General features: G+C 44.0%; 1 protein-coding gene across 2 annotated transcripts in view; it reads left to right on the top strand.

Annotated features, from left to right (window-relative positions):
• The window catches only part of PHTF2 (putative homeodomain transcription factor 2), an 83,004-nt gene extending 67,828 nt beyond the window's left edge, over positions 1–15,176 (top strand). For both annotated transcript variants that reach the window (XM_040971153.1, XM_040971161.1), the window contains 8 exons: positions 3,820–3,948; positions 4,571–4,843; positions 5,066–5,197; positions 6,447–6,533; positions 8,990–9,145; positions 9,780–9,875; positions 12,033–12,158; positions 12,771–15,176. In XM_040971153.1, coding sequence (XP_040827087.1) covers positions 3,820–3,948; positions 4,571–4,843; positions 5,066–5,197; positions 6,447–6,533; positions 8,990–9,145; positions 9,780–9,875; positions 12,033–12,158; positions 12,771–12,791 — 1,020 coding nt within the window. In that variant the 3' untranslated portion in view covers positions 12,792–15,176. The remainder of the gene's footprint in view (positions 1–3,819; positions 3,949–4,570; positions 4,844–5,065; positions 5,198–6,446; positions 6,534–8,989; positions 9,146–9,779; positions 9,876–12,032; positions 12,159–12,770) is intronic.
• Positions 15,177–15,973: the final 797 nt, after the last annotated feature.

Genomic DNA, 15,973 nt, shown 5'->3' with positions numbered 1-15,973 from the left:
TTTCAAATCCTAGCTGCTTCACTTCCAGTCTAGCTCCTTGATAGCATGACCTGAGGAATCAACTGAAGATGCCTCAAATATCTGGACGCTTATGACCCAAGTGGGAGGCCCAAACGAAGCTCACCTGGAGTCCCCCTAGTGTTGATGCCATTTGGGAGTGAACCAGTGGTGCGGTGGAATTCTCTGTCTCTACCACTCTCTCAACTCTGCCTTTCAAATGAGTAAAATAGATGTTTCGTTAAAAAAAAAACAAGAGTCCTTGTGTGCCATTGTTTGTACCAGCAATGTCGGGGCCCGCGCAAATAGCAGACTGAAGGACTTACGAATGCTTATGAAGAACTACACTATAGTAATAATATGGGGAAAACCAGTCGGGGGTTGGAAATTTGGGGAGAGCGTAGGGAAACCCCAGACCCTATGGAATTGCATCATAAAATTCATGATGGAATTAAGCACAAAAAGAAGAGCTCTTACCTTTAAAAATATTGAATATAAATCATTTTTGGCATGAAAAAGACAATTTACAGAGCTGTGCACGTGATCATATATAGAAAGTTTTAAAACATGCCAAACTGTATCAGTGGATAAAAACATATGGAGTATGATTGTAAAAGCATGCAAGATAAACATCCAGCTCAGGGTAATAAATTAAGAGAATGGGACCAGGAAGTATGCAAAATAATTCTCAGGTCTACCTGTGACATATTGTCTGTTAAGTAAAATGAAAGGGTGAAGTAAAAGGAAAGGATTGAATATGATAAAGCATAACATTATTATTGTCATTCTCTGGGGTGTTTCAGTTTGTGGCTTTGGCTCAGGAGAAGAGGCCTGAGAGAGGAAGCCCCAATGCAGGAGGTTAAGGACTGAAACTGGGGAAGGCAGTGTGAGAAGCATGGCTAGGTAAGACTGTAGATAAGACAGTAGTTAGATGGAGCATTGGAGTTGAAGAAGTGCTTTGTCCTCCACCCCCAAGGTGTCAGACTTCTGGATACATTTACCGCGCATAGGAGGAGACTTGCAGAGAACCATTGTACGATCCAGAAGGAGAAGTTGATCGGTGGAGTTTGGTTTCTTAGAATTAGGGAGGGGGAACATAGTTAGGAAGAATGACCTTAACCAGAAGGGATCACAACTGCTGCTGAGATGGAAGGAAGAGTGTATGCAGCTGCCAGATGATGGGGGGTGGGGTGCTGGCCCATGATCTCTGTCCTGTGAGGTGCAAGGGACCGAGGGAGGAGGATGGAGGCAACACAGTAGCTTATGGATGGAGAGTGGAGCAGGCTTGACGTTACCACTTGTGGGTAATGGAGCTGAGGGAACAGGATTGTGTAGTGTGAATAGGACACGTTCAGGCCAATGAACACAGTAAGAGTATCACTGACGTGTTGTGGAGAGTCCAGCTGGAATGAGTCTGAAGTCACCAATGTGCAGTTAGTAATCCATTCCACCTAGTTATGGGTTATTCTGTTGAAATGTAATTATAATAATAATAGCTAACACTTAAGAAATGTTTGCTGTATCCTAACTATTATGCAAAGTATCGTAGGTACATTAATTCGTGTCATCCTCACAGCCTCTGACAATATAGTTTATTTATTTTTTTACCCTATAGATGAGAAAATAAAAATTGGGAGTTAGCGATGTGCCCAGATCACACCAAGTAGGTACTTTGTAAGATGTTGCCATCTAAGGGCCCAGAGCGGGGGTTGATTGAGATCACGCATCTGGTAGGAGTCTAGACATGTTAGATCGAGAAGGAAAGAAACCAGGCAGGGACCGATGAGTTGACGATTAGGTATGTCCAAGGGAGTGCACACGTTTTAGCACTGAAGGCTCGAGAGGACTGGTAGATGAGAGGTTGTGGTGAATGACTCCTTTTGGAAATGGAATGATTCTGTGTGATGACGAGGTCTGAGGTGTGGCCATGGGTGTAGCCGAGGACGTTCCTTGGGTTTGTAGAGTGAGTGCACAGTGAGTAATCTGTGAGGCTGTAGGATGTCGGATGAGTCACTCCGTGTTCATTCAAGTCCTTGAGACGCAACAGCTCTCGCTGAAGTGGAGGGAAGTGCCAGTGAGTTGTTTTCTCAGAGAGACCGCCAGCAGCACGGGACCAGGACCACTTGAGTTTTTGCTTATCGTTGTGCCACAGTTACTAATATATTGTATGTGTCTAACAGAGACTAGTTAAGTGAATGTATGGAACAGATTTGAGATTTATTTTTATTGAAAAGTCAGAGAAAGAGCAACACAAAGAGAATGTTGTGAACCATCTGCTGGTTCACTCCTCAAAAGGCCACAAAGACGAGAGCTGGGCCAGGCTCAAGCCAGGATCCTGGAGCTGCATCTGGGCCCACCACATGGATGGCAGAGGCTAAGGCACTCAGGCTGCTTGTACTGCATCACCAGGGCACTAGTGGGCAGCTGGATTGGAAGTGGAGAAGCCAGGACACAAACTAGCTCTGTTATATGGATTGCTGGTGCCGTAGATGGGGGCATAACCCACTACACCACTACACCAATTCCTAAACCATGTTTTTAGTGTTTTATATGTTCATATATCATAAATTGGCCTTTAGTCTATCAAGGTACTCTTTTTTTTGGGGGGGGGGAGCCATAAGATGAAATTTTAAAATGTTTCACTGTACACGTCTAATTATGATATGCCAGGAATATATTGGTTTTCTTTTTGGATTAAAGACTAAATTTTACATACATCCCTTATTTGCAGGCTGCTCCTCAGGGTGTACGCTGGCAGACAGCTGGATCAGAAGCAGGGCAGCCAGGACCCAACCTGGCACAGGTGTCCCAAGCAGCATCTTAGCCTGCTGTGCCAAAGGCCTCTCATCAAAAGTTTTAAATTTTAAGGCATTCAAATGAACTAATCCTCACATTTTTTATTGGAAAGTGAGATATACAGAGAGAAGGAGAGACAGAGAGAAAGATCTTCCATCTGATGATTCACTCCCCAAATGGCCGCCGTGGCCAGAGCTGCACTGATCCGAAGTCAGGAATCTAGAGTGTCTTCTGGGTCTCCCATGGGGGTGCAGGGTCCCAAGTCCTTGGGCTGTCCTGGTTTCCCAGGCCACAAGCAGGGAGCTGGATGGGAAGCGGGGCTGCCGGGATACGAACCAGCGCCCATATGGGATCCTGATGCATGCAAGGCGAGGACTTTAGCGGCTAGGCTACCATGCTGGGCCCTATTTTCCAGTTTTTAAGCCTTTATATTACACATATTTTGGTGGAGATTACCCCTGTGCAAAGCTAACATGACGTTTTGTTTGGGGATAAATTCTGATGTATCACTTGATAATGATAACTAGTGTCTCATGGCTGCTAAGGCCCTCAAACAGTGAAATGTGTGCCATGAAAGTAAACGGATATTAAAATTCTGTGTTTTTTTGGCCCCTTGGAACATCAAAAGACTTTATTCTACCTGGGGGCACATTTCTAGTTCTTTGTGCGTCGGTTTGTGGTATTTGCTCAATCTGATATAAGTTAATCCTTTGGAGAAACGCTGAGTTAAAATGTCAGAAAGGTGACTGAATTAAAGATAAGTGTGAAGGAAGAACACATTCTTGTAACAAACTTCTTTTGCCACCTGTTCAGCGCATGTCCTAAATGACTTATAAGGCCGTCATTACAATTACGCGTGTGTATGTAGGTACGCCAGACGTCTACGTGCCAATTACAAAATATGCTCGATATATTGAGTGCTTCTCAAATGCTGTTACAATGGTCTGCGTATATACAAATGTATGTACGTGTTTTGTTCTATAAATATGATAAATGTATTTACCCATTTCTGTGTAATTCTTGTAGAGTCATTTGCCCTGGCTCCATAATTCCCACCCAGGACTAGAAAAAATAAGTGCTATCGTCTGGGAAGGCAACGACTGTAAGAAGGCAGACATGTCCGCGCTGGAGATCAGCGGGGTGATCATGAACAGGGTATGTGTGGGATGCCCGCTCGGCACGCCCCGAGCTCCAGTTCGCTCCTCCGCTGATAGAACACTTGCTGAAATGCTGCACGAACAACCTACTCGTTTATCCTGAACGTTATCTGGGTGTGGTTGTCTTCCTCTGTCATTTAAACACTGATGTGTCACCAAGCTACACATTTTATCCTTCTGACCAAGAATAGATGATAAAATCTTTCCTCTTGTGTGTGTGTGTATATAGACATATACACATATAAATGTTTTAAATGTTTTTTTGTGTGTGTGTTTATACTTACCTGCTTATTAGTATTCAAAAACAAAATAATCAAACTACGTAATATGTATGTATGTAATATGTACGCATATATGTAATAGGGGTCCTTTTACATTAGTGATTTAATAGTGAATTATTTTAAAAATCGAAGAAATTATATTTTATGTGTATGGTGTAGGTCCTGAGACTGGAGTGAGGTTTAATTTTATTGTTAAAATGAATGTTTATCGAAATGATCCCCTCTGGTATAAATCATACTTAATTTCTGTTGATTTCACTATAGAAATTTAGTTCTAGATAATATTTCTGTGTGTTTTATCTTCCCTGTCTTCCTTTTTCCCTCCCCGGCTCCCTCAAGGTGAACAATCACATCCCAGGAATAGGATACCAGATTTTTGGGAATGTCATCTCCCTCGTCCTGGGTTTCACGCCATTCGTTTTCCGACTCTCTCAAGCCACAGACCTGGAGCAGCTCCCGGCGCGCTCGGCCTCGGAGCTCTGCGAGATCGCCTTCGGCTCCAGCGAGGACCTGCTGGTTCTGTCCATGGTGCTCATCAGCTTCGTGGTGCGCGTTTGCCTGGTGTGGATTTTCTTCTTTTTGCTATGTGTGGCAGAAAGAACTTATAAACAGGTGGGTGCTGAAAAACATCTATCTTGTAATGGAAATGTTCATTAGAAATGTCCCCGAGGCATTTTAGGATTTCATTGAATCATCTGACTTAATTGTGTGTGCGTTTTGCTTTCCTAGCCCTTAATCAAATGAAGCCGTCACAGTACAGTGTTGTTGGATTTTTCGGTGGTCCTATACGTATAAAGCAATCCATATCTTAATATGTATTTTTTTTTTTTTTAGCGATTACTTTTTGCAAAACTCTTTGGACATTTGACATCTGCAAGGAGGGCTCGAAAATCTGAGGTTCCTCATTTCCGGCTGAAGAAAGTCCAGAATATAAAAATGTGGCTGTCTCTGCGTTCCTATCTTAAGGTAGAATGGCAGTCATAACGTGCTGCTACCGTGTTAACTCCCTCTGATGGCCCCACTGTCTTTGTTAGCGTGCAGCGTCTCCAGTCGCCAGCTTACTCAGAATCTAGGCCGATTTTGTTTCTATCCGTGAACCGTTGTCACAGGCCAGCAGAGGGAGCCCATTACTTAGAAAAGAATAATAATGGGGAAAAACCTCATTTTATTATAAGGCTAATCATGCTAGTGCTAGTTCAGATGTTGATTCGAAATACCTGTCTTAATCAAGGCCGACTCACGGACTGAATATTCTCTGCTGCACCTAGATCTTTAATTCGATGAGCAGAGTCTTTTTAAAATTCAAAGTTATCCGTTTACCGTATTTGAGTAAGAGAGAGATCTCATCACCGGTTCTCTCTTCTCATATGCTCAGTGGCCCAGCATGTCTGGAAGCCTGGAGTTCAGTACGGGCTGCCCCAGATGGGTGGTAGGGATCCAGCCACCCAGGCATCATCTGCTGCTTCCCAAGGTCTGTGGCAATGGGAAGCTCAGGTCAGGAGCTGGATTTCAAACCCCCACACTCACCCTTACAGCTCAGGACAAATGGCTGGCCCTCTTCTTTCCTTTAAATCACTTTGGTCTCTTTTGGGACATCATTTGCTTGGCTCAGCGACAATCCCTGCCAAGTGCTTTCTCAGGGAGCTGGATCAGAACAGAGAATGCTGAGATGCCAGCATTGCAAGTGGCTACCAACCCACTGCACCACTGTGCCAACACTGTGTATCTCGAAGCCGAATGAAGCCTCCCTGCCAGTTGTCTTGAAGCATCCTGCTTTTATCATCTCATTGCCCCCGCTGTAGGAACTTGCCGCATGTAACTGTCATTGTGAGCTGATGGCTCATTCCCCTGCCACTTCCTGTAGGGAATCATGTCCATTTAGTTCTTTGCTGTATTTCTAGAAACTAGCCCAGTGCTTAGTTCTGAGCCAGTGCTCAAGAAACATTCATTCAAGAAATTATTAATGTCTGACAAAATGAGAGATTTGAAACTTAGGCTGTAAGTTCTGTTTTTAGATGACGCCTTCACTGTGCTGCAGATCCTCAGGAACTAGCGAGCACTTGCTCGTTCCACTTCCTCTGACACACTCGGGGTGTTTCAGCATTGTGAGCTAGGGTCTGCCCCCGGGGCTGGGTCGGCACCTTCACCGGAGCAGGTGGACCCGCTGCCGAGTGGTCACCTGCTGACGGCCGTTTTCCCTCTGCTCCATCCTCAGCGGCGAGGCCCCCAGAGATCCGTTGACGTCATCGTTTCGTCTGCCTTCTTGTTGACAATTTCAGTTGTGTTCATCTGTTGTGCACAGGTGAGTGTGGAAACTCGACGATCAATAATCAGAGTGCCAGCGCAGGCAAGCCTCGTGAGCAGGGGAGTTTTGAAATTGACTTGTGGCAGATTTTATGGGGGCAGAGTGGCTGCGATGCATCTGTATGTCCCGTGTCACCAACAGTGGACAGAGCTGGAAATGTCTGCGAACACACAGGAATTTTTTTTTTTCTAGGATCCATCGGATTAGTTTTGTTTCCCAGAAACAAACATAAGTCAGAAGAATTATAAAATTGTTCCATGAATCTCTGATTTATTCAGTTAGCATTCTTTTATTTATTTACTTTTAATCTCTGATTTGCATGCTGTGAAAATGAATTCTGAGTGACCGAGACTAGTCAGGAATTACTAGAAGTAGCTCAGGAAGTATTCTGGGCTATAAAAATACCGCGAGCTTTGAGTTCAAGCACTAGGACACGGTAGGTTTCCTGAAGATTGTTCTGCTTTCGTGCACTGAACGGTGTTGGGAGGAAAGAATAATCTGAGCTGTTTAAGTATACCTACATTAGCTTTTTTACTAGACATATATATACCTTTGTCACTTCACAAGACAGGAAAGGCCAAACGTGAATGACCATAAAACCCCAAACCGGAGCCATTATCCTAAGGCTCCAGCGGTCTGAACATCTTGTCCTGACCCTATGTCAACAAATCAGCATAAAAAGTGGTTCTAGCCCCACGGAGGCCCAACAGAAGCAAAACCGAGACCGTTCCGGGGGGTTGTGGCTGTGGTCTAGAACTCGCAGGATTTCCACAGATGAACCCTCTCCAAGCACTGGAGCAAATCGGCGTTTGTGGTTCAATCAGCCAGGCAGCCAGCTGCTGCGTTAGGCGAGACTGGTCTATGTGAACTGTCAAGCTCCTTTAAAGTGACTGAAGACTTAGATAACACACTGGGGACCAATAGACTTGGGAAATAACCAAGGGGTACTTCAGATGCACCAAACACTTAAAAAATCGATCTTGAAAAGCACCATGACCCAAATAAACCCAGCTGAGGTTACATTCTGAGAGCTGGGAGGGAGAAGTGACCCCCAGAAGCAGAACTGAGATAGGAAGGGAATGCGAAAAGGGTTACCATGCAGGTGAGAGGCCTGGCTTCACTGGACCTAAGCCGGTAACAGGAAACTCCATTTAGGTCCCACATGGGTGGCAGGGGCCCAAGTTCTTGAGTCGTCATCGGCCCCCTTCCCAGATGTGTCATCTGGACTCTGGATCAGGAGCGGACGTTGGAACTCCAACCAGCACTCCAACATGTGTCGCAAGCTGCAGCCTAGCCCTCCATGCCACAGGACCAACCCTGCCACTCTGTGCATAGCACGTCTTGAAAAGGTTCATGATAAGAGAATAAAATGAAAGGCTCTGTGTGGACTGCCAGCCAACCTTTTTTTTGCAACAAAAATAAATTTTTGCTTCCATTTTCCATAAACTTTGTGGAGTACCCTACTATGGTTGATCATAAAAACTCCAGGAAGAAAGAATACAGAAGCGCAATCTTTGGAGAAGCAATAGCAAGAATTTTCCTGACGTGATGGAATTCTTTAAAGGCAAAAATGTAGTTGATAAAACTCCCACAGTCTTGACCACAAAGTAAATTTCTGCTAGTACCTAATGATGTGTCATGCATCCTACAGGCATAGCTGTGATGTAAAGTAAAAAAAAAAAAAAATGACAACAAAAACGAACAGGCTTTTGGGGGAAAATTTGTTGATACTGCTTTGTGTTATTACTATTTGAAGGAGTGACAGAGGGAAGAGAGACAGACCATTTGTGTACTCGTTCATTCTCCAAACGTCCAAAAGAGTTGAGTTGGACCAGGTTGAGCTCAAAGCCAGGAACTCCATCAGGATTTCTCATCAGGATGAAAACTCGTACCCTGATGTGGGAGGCAGCCACCTCAGACAACAGCTGCACTTGCTATGCCAAAATGCCTGCTTGTCTTCGGAAATCTTATAAGATCCAAACATTTTTAAGTGAAAAAAGTAGTGAGGGGTCGGCATTGCCTGGCTTAGCAGGTGAAGCTGCCGCCCACATCACCGCCGTTCCTGACAGCCTGAACATCTTGTCCTGCCACCACAAGGACAAATGCAAAATCACTTAGCCCCAGCACGAGGCAGGGCAGGGGAAGAGAAACCAAGGCTGAGGGAAAGCCGAAAGGAATTTTGACAGACTCTGTGATCTAAACTTCAAAAATCTGAAAGAAATATTACGAAATAGGAGGATTTGACAAAACTGGTTCTAGGTCCCGTGAGATCCACTGAGCATGTCATACTTTCGACACACACCAACTCTTTTGTTACACGCATAGGAAGCACCCTACATTCAGTCTAGAATTAAAATGCAATGTGATGTTTACACGGGGAATGCTTTTCCCTTTGGAAGTGGAATTGTTTGGATCCCTTTCCTGCTTGATGGGGTCTGTCTGAATCCTTGCAGCTGCTCCACGTCCATGAGATCTTCCTCGACTGTCACTACAACTGGGAACTTGTCATCTGGTGCGTCTCCCTGACACTTTTCCTCCTGCGGTTTGTTACTCTCGGATCGGAAACAAGTAAAAAATACAGCAATACCTCAATCTTACTTACGGAGCAGGTGAGCATGCGTAGTGATTGAGTTAGAAATGAATGGAGTCTGCGTGCCAGGTTAAAATGTTATCATTTACTGCGTGTTTTCTGAGAACAGAATCCGAGTGAAATCACTCATGCTGTAGAAACCAAAACTTAACATCTGATAAGACACGAGCTTTCTTTGATGTTTCTCCTTTATTTCAGATTCCAAGTCTAATCTGTCTCTATGTCCCATTTTAATTTGACAAGAGAGAAATAACTTCCACAGAAACGACACGTTTGAAACCATTAGTGGAATATGTTTGCTTTGCAGTGCGGCCAGTCTGCATTTAAATGAGCCTAAAGTTTTATTCGATAGGATAAAATATTTAAATCAAAAGGGTAGAATAATAACCCTGGTGCTTAATTTCTCTCGTAGGAATTTGTTAAATACCTTCCTTCACCATGTCATAGGAATTGTATAAGGAAACATGGTTGAGCATGAAAGTTAAGGATAATTTGCTTTTTAAAAAATCAGTAATTCTCATGTGGGCTCAGCTGCCCGAAAGGTTCACGCGGGTCCATCTGTCCACGAGGGGATCTGCGCAGGTGGCACGCAGTCCTCTAAGAATGTCTGTGTGGTAACAGTTTGTTCCTTTTTTCTTTTTTGTCAATAAAAGATAAACCTGTACTTGAAAATGGAGAAGAAACCTAATAAAAAGGAGGAGCTGACACTGGTGAACAATGTCTTGAAGCTGGCTACTAAACTGCTGAAGGTGAGTGGGGTTGGAAATTGGGAGTTTTTGGGGTGCTCCGTGTTGACGTCTGAGCTGCACCCCTCGCTCCTGCAGAGCCTGCTGTGTGATTCCCAAAATGGTTTCCAAATTATATCCATGCAATTCACATTGTAATTCTCATTGCAAAAAGTAATCAGGCTAATCCAGGTCATTTGTACGGACTGTTGATGATGCTTAGAGAACTGTGGAAGTTAGAATTGGAAACTTCCACCTCCTGGAACTTAACTAAATTTCAGAATATCAGTAAATGTTTCATTTATAAGTCATTCTGGTAAAAGTGTAGTCTTGGAAATATTTAGTCACAATAGCTAGGGATAATTTGATAAAAGGTTTTATTGTTGTTTTAGAGTGCTCACAATGCTTTCCTGAAGAGGAAAGTTTTTATTTGTACTTCTTCGAAAAAAACTGGACGCTGGATCGAAAACAGAGCTGTAGGGCGAACCACGGCCCCTGGTGTGGCTTGTGGCTAATCCCCAGGGGCTGCTTCCTCAGGGTACCAGGGCAGTCACGCCAGGGAAAGAATTGAAATCTGAATTGCTCGAACCAGTTGATTAAAATTCTTGGAATTGTTTAGAAGTTCCCAAAGAATGTCATGAAAAGAACTGTGTTAATTTGGTACAGACAGTGGACCTCACTCTATAAGACATGGAAAGAGTCCCCAAGGAAAATGGGGGTGGGAATGGAGGTGATAGTAAAACAGTTACAAATGGGGCCCTGCGCAATGGCCTAGCCGCTAAAGTTCTCACCTTGAATGTGCTGGGATCACATATGGGCGCCGGTTCGTATCCCAGCAGCCCCACTTCCCATCCAGCTCCCTGCTTGTGGCCTGGAAAAGCAGTCAAGGACGGCCCAAAGCCTTAAGAGCCTGTAACCTGTGTGGGAGACCCGGAAGAGGCTCCAGGCTTTGGATTGGCTCAGCACCGGCTGTTGTAGCTACTTGGAGAGTGAATCATTGGGTGGAAGATCTTCCTCTCTGTCTCTCCTCATCTCTTTATATCTCACTTTCCAATAAAAATAAATAAATCTTAAAAAAAAAACCAATTATAAATTGATTTAATTTTTAAATTTCTGGACTCTGGTCTTACTGCCTTCATCTCTCTTCCACATTGCTCATCTGGGGACCTTTCATATGCACACCTGCTTCAATTCCCTTAGTATCTTCTATCCCCAGTCTGCCCACAGAATGACCTGACTGAAGCAACCGGTTTTGTGGGTTCGGAGCACTGTCACCCCCCCGCCCCCCGGTCCTTGGGCCTGCTGCTGCTCCGTGGCCTGCCATGTGCTGTGGTGTGGGTTCACCTGCTCTCCCCCGACTGTCAGATTCTTCAGCTCAGGGATTGACTTCCCAGAGCCTAGAACAGGCCTTGGCTTGTCAAAGGAGCTTTAAATATCTAAAACATGTATTTGAAAAATGAATTGCCTCAAGGGAGAATTTTAACATGAACTAATATTGTCAGAAAAGTTGGCTATTTCAGTTTTCGCTTCTTCTATATAAATCTGTTCTCTTTCAGTTTCTTGTTCTCATATATTAAAGAAATGCTGTCTACCTTCCACATAGCTACTAGGTCAGTACTTCCCCAGTCATTGTTTTAAAGAAAATGATTTTCTAAAAAGAAATAAAGCTACTATGAAATTTTACTTATTTAAAATTTGATCCAGGTCTGTCTTTCCTGAAAGCATCCTTCGCTTGCGTCTTTTTGGAAATAATGCTTTTAAAAAAAAAAAGATTGATTTTTATTCAAAAGTGAGATTTAAAGAGAGATGGAGAGACAGAAAGGTCTTCCATCCAATGATTTGCTCCCCAAGTGGCCATAACAGCCAAAGCTGAGCCGATCCGGAGACAGGAGCTTTCTCCTGAGTCTCCCACGTAGATGCAGGGTCCCAAGGCTTTGGGCCATCCTCAACTGCTTTCTCAGGCCACAGGCAGGGAGCTGGAAGGGAAGTGGAGCTGCCGGGATTAGAACCGGCGCCCATATAGGATTCAGGGGACGCAATCAAGGTGAGTACCGTGCCGGGTCTGGAAATAATGCTTTTAAGAATTCCCATTGTCATTGTCATGAATTAATGAGGGTGATCATTATTCTTGAATCTGGAGCTATTGTAGTTTTTTCCTTTCCTTCCTGTCCCCCCTTCTAGGAGCTGGACAGCCCCTTCCGATTGTATGGACTCACCATGAACCCACTGCTATATAACATCACCCAGGTCGTTATCCTGTCCGCCGTGTCCGGGGTCATCAGTGACCTGCTGGGCTTTAATTTGAAGGTAAGAGTTTGCCAGCAGTTGTCACTTCCTAGTGGCCCACCCCCTTCTGGGACACTTCTTTGGGCCTGTGCTCGGCTGCGATCTCATCAGTGAATGAAGACAGCTTCCCATTTGATTTGAAACAAACAAAAAATGGTATTGTAATACTGGTGGGGTTGCTGTTTTGAAGAGCATTTGTTATGAATAGAAGTCTTGTAGGATAAGTAGAAGTATTTACTTTTGCTCATGTGATATGAATCTAATTTAGGTGATAAAAAAAAAAAAGGAGCTAGAAGAGCAGTATTTCTGTTTTGGCCAAAGTTCTATTGCCTTGTTACTGCCATAGCATAGTACTGTAAGTGTGCATCTTCCAGTACGTTAGTAAGGTGTGGGATCATCGCGTTAAGCGGGTGGTTACATGTATTTTGCCACTTTTCAGCAAAGGAAATCTCCATTGCACTTTTTTTTGTTTGTGTGTAAGGCCAAACTCTTCCTGAGGGTGAAGGAACTAGAATATCAAAACCTATACTTGCTTGTGAACAAAATTCAGACTAAAATACCACACGTATGACCGGATTCACATTTCCCTGTCCCGTCCAGCTCTAATGATGCCTGTGTTTCTGCCCCCTCCAGCTGTGGAAGATTAAATCCTGAGGAGTCCCAGAGAAGCAGCCGCGGCCTCTTTCCCGAAGGTGTCGCTGACTGTGCAGCTCGGGAGGCCCAAGCGTTTACATCAGACTCTCTTGTGCAATTCTTATATTTATTTTACTTGTTCATTTTTTTAAAAACATTTACTTTAGTCTTTATATTTTTTATTTTTAAGCATCGATGTCCTTAGTCGTTGAAAGGGTGATAAAACTGAGAAGTGATACTTGAGATCCTGGTAATTAGCTAAGTAACGCATCATGACCGGGAAAGCCGGGACTGGGGCTGAGCCCTGTGCCTCCCTCGATGCCGAAAACTTGCCTTTAGCTTTCCAGTATTGTGTTGGACTCAGCAAAACACAGAATAAGCATTTTCTTGAGTAACTCAAGAGCAGTCAGGGTTTTCCTTGGGTTATTTGAGACAGTGCCAGGATCTAAATTGATTAAGCTGCAGTTGAAGCACCCTTCAGTATTAAATTATATATATATATTATATATATGTATATGTGTCTGTGTGCATATACATATATAGTGTTACATAACAGGTCAACAAGTGCTCTTTGATGACAAAACTCTTAATAGAGCAATAATTGTAAATGGTTACCATACTGTAAGATATTTTGATAAAAAACGAACTAGTAATAATTGTATTTATTTGAAACACTGGGCTGTTGGCACAGCTCCGACTGTGCATGCTCAAAAATGTGCACTTTTTAAAAATTGTTACTTTTCATGTGCATCTTTCTAGGGGATATGTCATAGTGTATGGGGTATGATATGGTATCCTTTGGCGTGAGGACTCTGCCCATCTCACAAGTGAAGTGCCTATTGATATAACTAGAGTACATCATGTTTACTCTAGTAAGGTAATTCTCTCCCCACGGAACACTGTAGCGTCTGCTGTTCACACCACCCTCAAATGAGCAATTGAAGAGTAAGGCTGAGAGCAAATCCAATATTCCTCAGACCACTAGTTATGAAATGATATCTAAATTTCCATCCAAGACAGCTTCAGCTTGCAAGTCCTACCCTCCACCCTCGAGCTAGTGCGTTTCCGTGCCCCCTCCCCTGACCCCATCTGTTATGTAAGGGCTATCTTAGATGCTTTGAACTTGGGGAAGTAGCTCCCACCACCGCCCCCTTCCATCGTTGCCAAGTGTCCCGTCAGAAGTTATCCTGTTGGCATGTTAAGGTGAATAGGGCAAAGACAGCAGTATTTTCATTGGGCCTGGGTTTTAAGTTCTTATGTCTGTACAATCAAGAGTGTTTTAGGACTTAACTTGAAATGTGAGATGTTTTTTGTGATTTTTTTTTTTTTAAACTGGGCGTCTCGTTTCCTAAAAGAATATATTTGAACAAACTAGAATGTTCTCGGTGCAAAGTGCATCTCATGTTGGATCAGCCTCAACGTTTGTACACATTTAAAAGAATCAGCTGTAAATAACCTCTGATTGGTGCAGATCACCATCAGATCACCCCCAGATCACCATCAGAACCGGGAATGCCAGCAGGACCGAGCCAGGCTGCACGCGCGCGGTCTTGCCATTCCTGCGGGGGATCTGGGCTCTGCCTCACCGTGCGCGGGCGTTGCAGCAGTTCGGGACGGCTGCAAGCCTTTCATCTCCTTTGCCTCTGTGCTCGTATGTTTAATAACAACCAAAGTGCATTCTGAGTCTTTTCAAAGAATGTATCCCTGGAGCTTTAAGAACCCACCTACTTTCTCCCGCGAGAGTTTTAGGCTGTGTCTTGGCTGTGTATTTCCCTCCTTCTATCGTCTGATGTTGAGGTGGTTTTTAGGAATTATATTTTATAAACTTTTGGTTTTTTTTTTTTCAAACTAAGGTACATGCCTATACAGAACTTAACATTTTGCACAGAATATATCAAATATATTTTGAGAAAAAAAAGTACAGCATGAGTTCTGTTAGGAATGAAAGATGAAACTATTGTATCTCGTGCATATTTCAGAATGGAGATATTTTTGAGAAAAGTAGCGGAGTAGGCTGGCTGAGGGAAACGCTGCTTCGAGATTGAACTTCAGTTGAACACAGAGTTGGGAAGTGACGGGCGAAGTGCAGCGCCCCCTCTTGGCAAGCATGGACCATGTCCAGTCGTGTCGCTGACGAGGATGGCAGCAGACCGGGAGTGGTGGGAGCCGGCACCTTCCACAGTCTCAGAGCAGCAGCAGCACTGTTCTGTTTCCCAAAGCAGAAAAATCAGCTTTGCTGCCTTAAAAATATCCGGAATGTGAGAGATGAGAAGCTATCTCGGGAAAGTTAAGAGGCAAAGAACAGAGCTGTGGCGGGTGTTGTATATTAACTGTTGCTTCTTTGCCACGCGTGTTACATTTGAAAGTTTGGACAGCAAGTTGAAAAATAAAGCATTCTGTGACTGACAGTGTTGGCTTGTTTCTTCAAAGAAAAAGAGAAAAGATTTTGAGTTACGTGTCTGTGGTGGCTTTGAGATGACTGTAACCTGAGCTTTCGTTTTGTTTCAGTTATTTTTTTGAAAGATTTCTTTTGATTGGAAAGACACATTTTTACAGAGAGAAGGAGAGACAGAAGTTTTCGTCCACTGCTTCATTCCCCTACAGCCACAACAGCTGAAGCTGAGCTGAGCTGATCTGAAGCCAGGGGCCAGGAGCCAGGAGCTTCTTCCAGGTCTCCCATGTGGGTGCAGGATCCCAAGGCTTTTGGCCGTCCTCGACTGCTTTCCCAGGCCACAAGCAGGGAGCTGGAAGGGAAGTGGAACAGCCAGGATACAAACTGGCATCCATATGGGACTCTGGTGCGTGCAAGGCGATGATTTAGCCACTGAGCCATCGCCTCGGACCCTGCATTTTCATTTTAAATGTTCGGTTTAGGGGAAGTGGCAATAAATGTTTTAAAACATAGCAACATTTCTGATTTTGTTAAGATTCTCACAACATGAAAGATTAGTACCACACACATACACAGACTTTACATCACTCACGTCTGTGTTTGCCAACAGAAATCAGGTGGTGGTCTGGAAGGATAGCAGCTCCCCGCTCCCAGCAGAACTGCATCTAACCTCATTGTTTTCATGAGCAGTCAGGAGATCTTGGGCAGTCGGGAGCAGTATGCGACAGGTTTCAACCTCCTTCAGTGGATGACCAACATCAGAAGCCTCTATACAACTCGGCGAAGTCTCCCTCTGACGCTCAGGAAAGGG

Source organism: Ochotona curzoniae, unplaced genomic scaffold (genome assembly GCF_017591425.1).
Source record: "Ochotona curzoniae isolate NIBS_2020 unplaced genomic scaffold, NIBS_Ocur_1.0 contig_21, whole genome shotgun sequence".
Classification (NCBI taxonomy): Eukaryota; Metazoa; Chordata; class Mammalia; order Lagomorpha; family Ochotonidae; genus Ochotona; species Ochotona curzoniae.
Note: the sequence above shows the minus strand (reverse complement) of the source record. Positions and strands in the feature narration are given on the sequence as shown.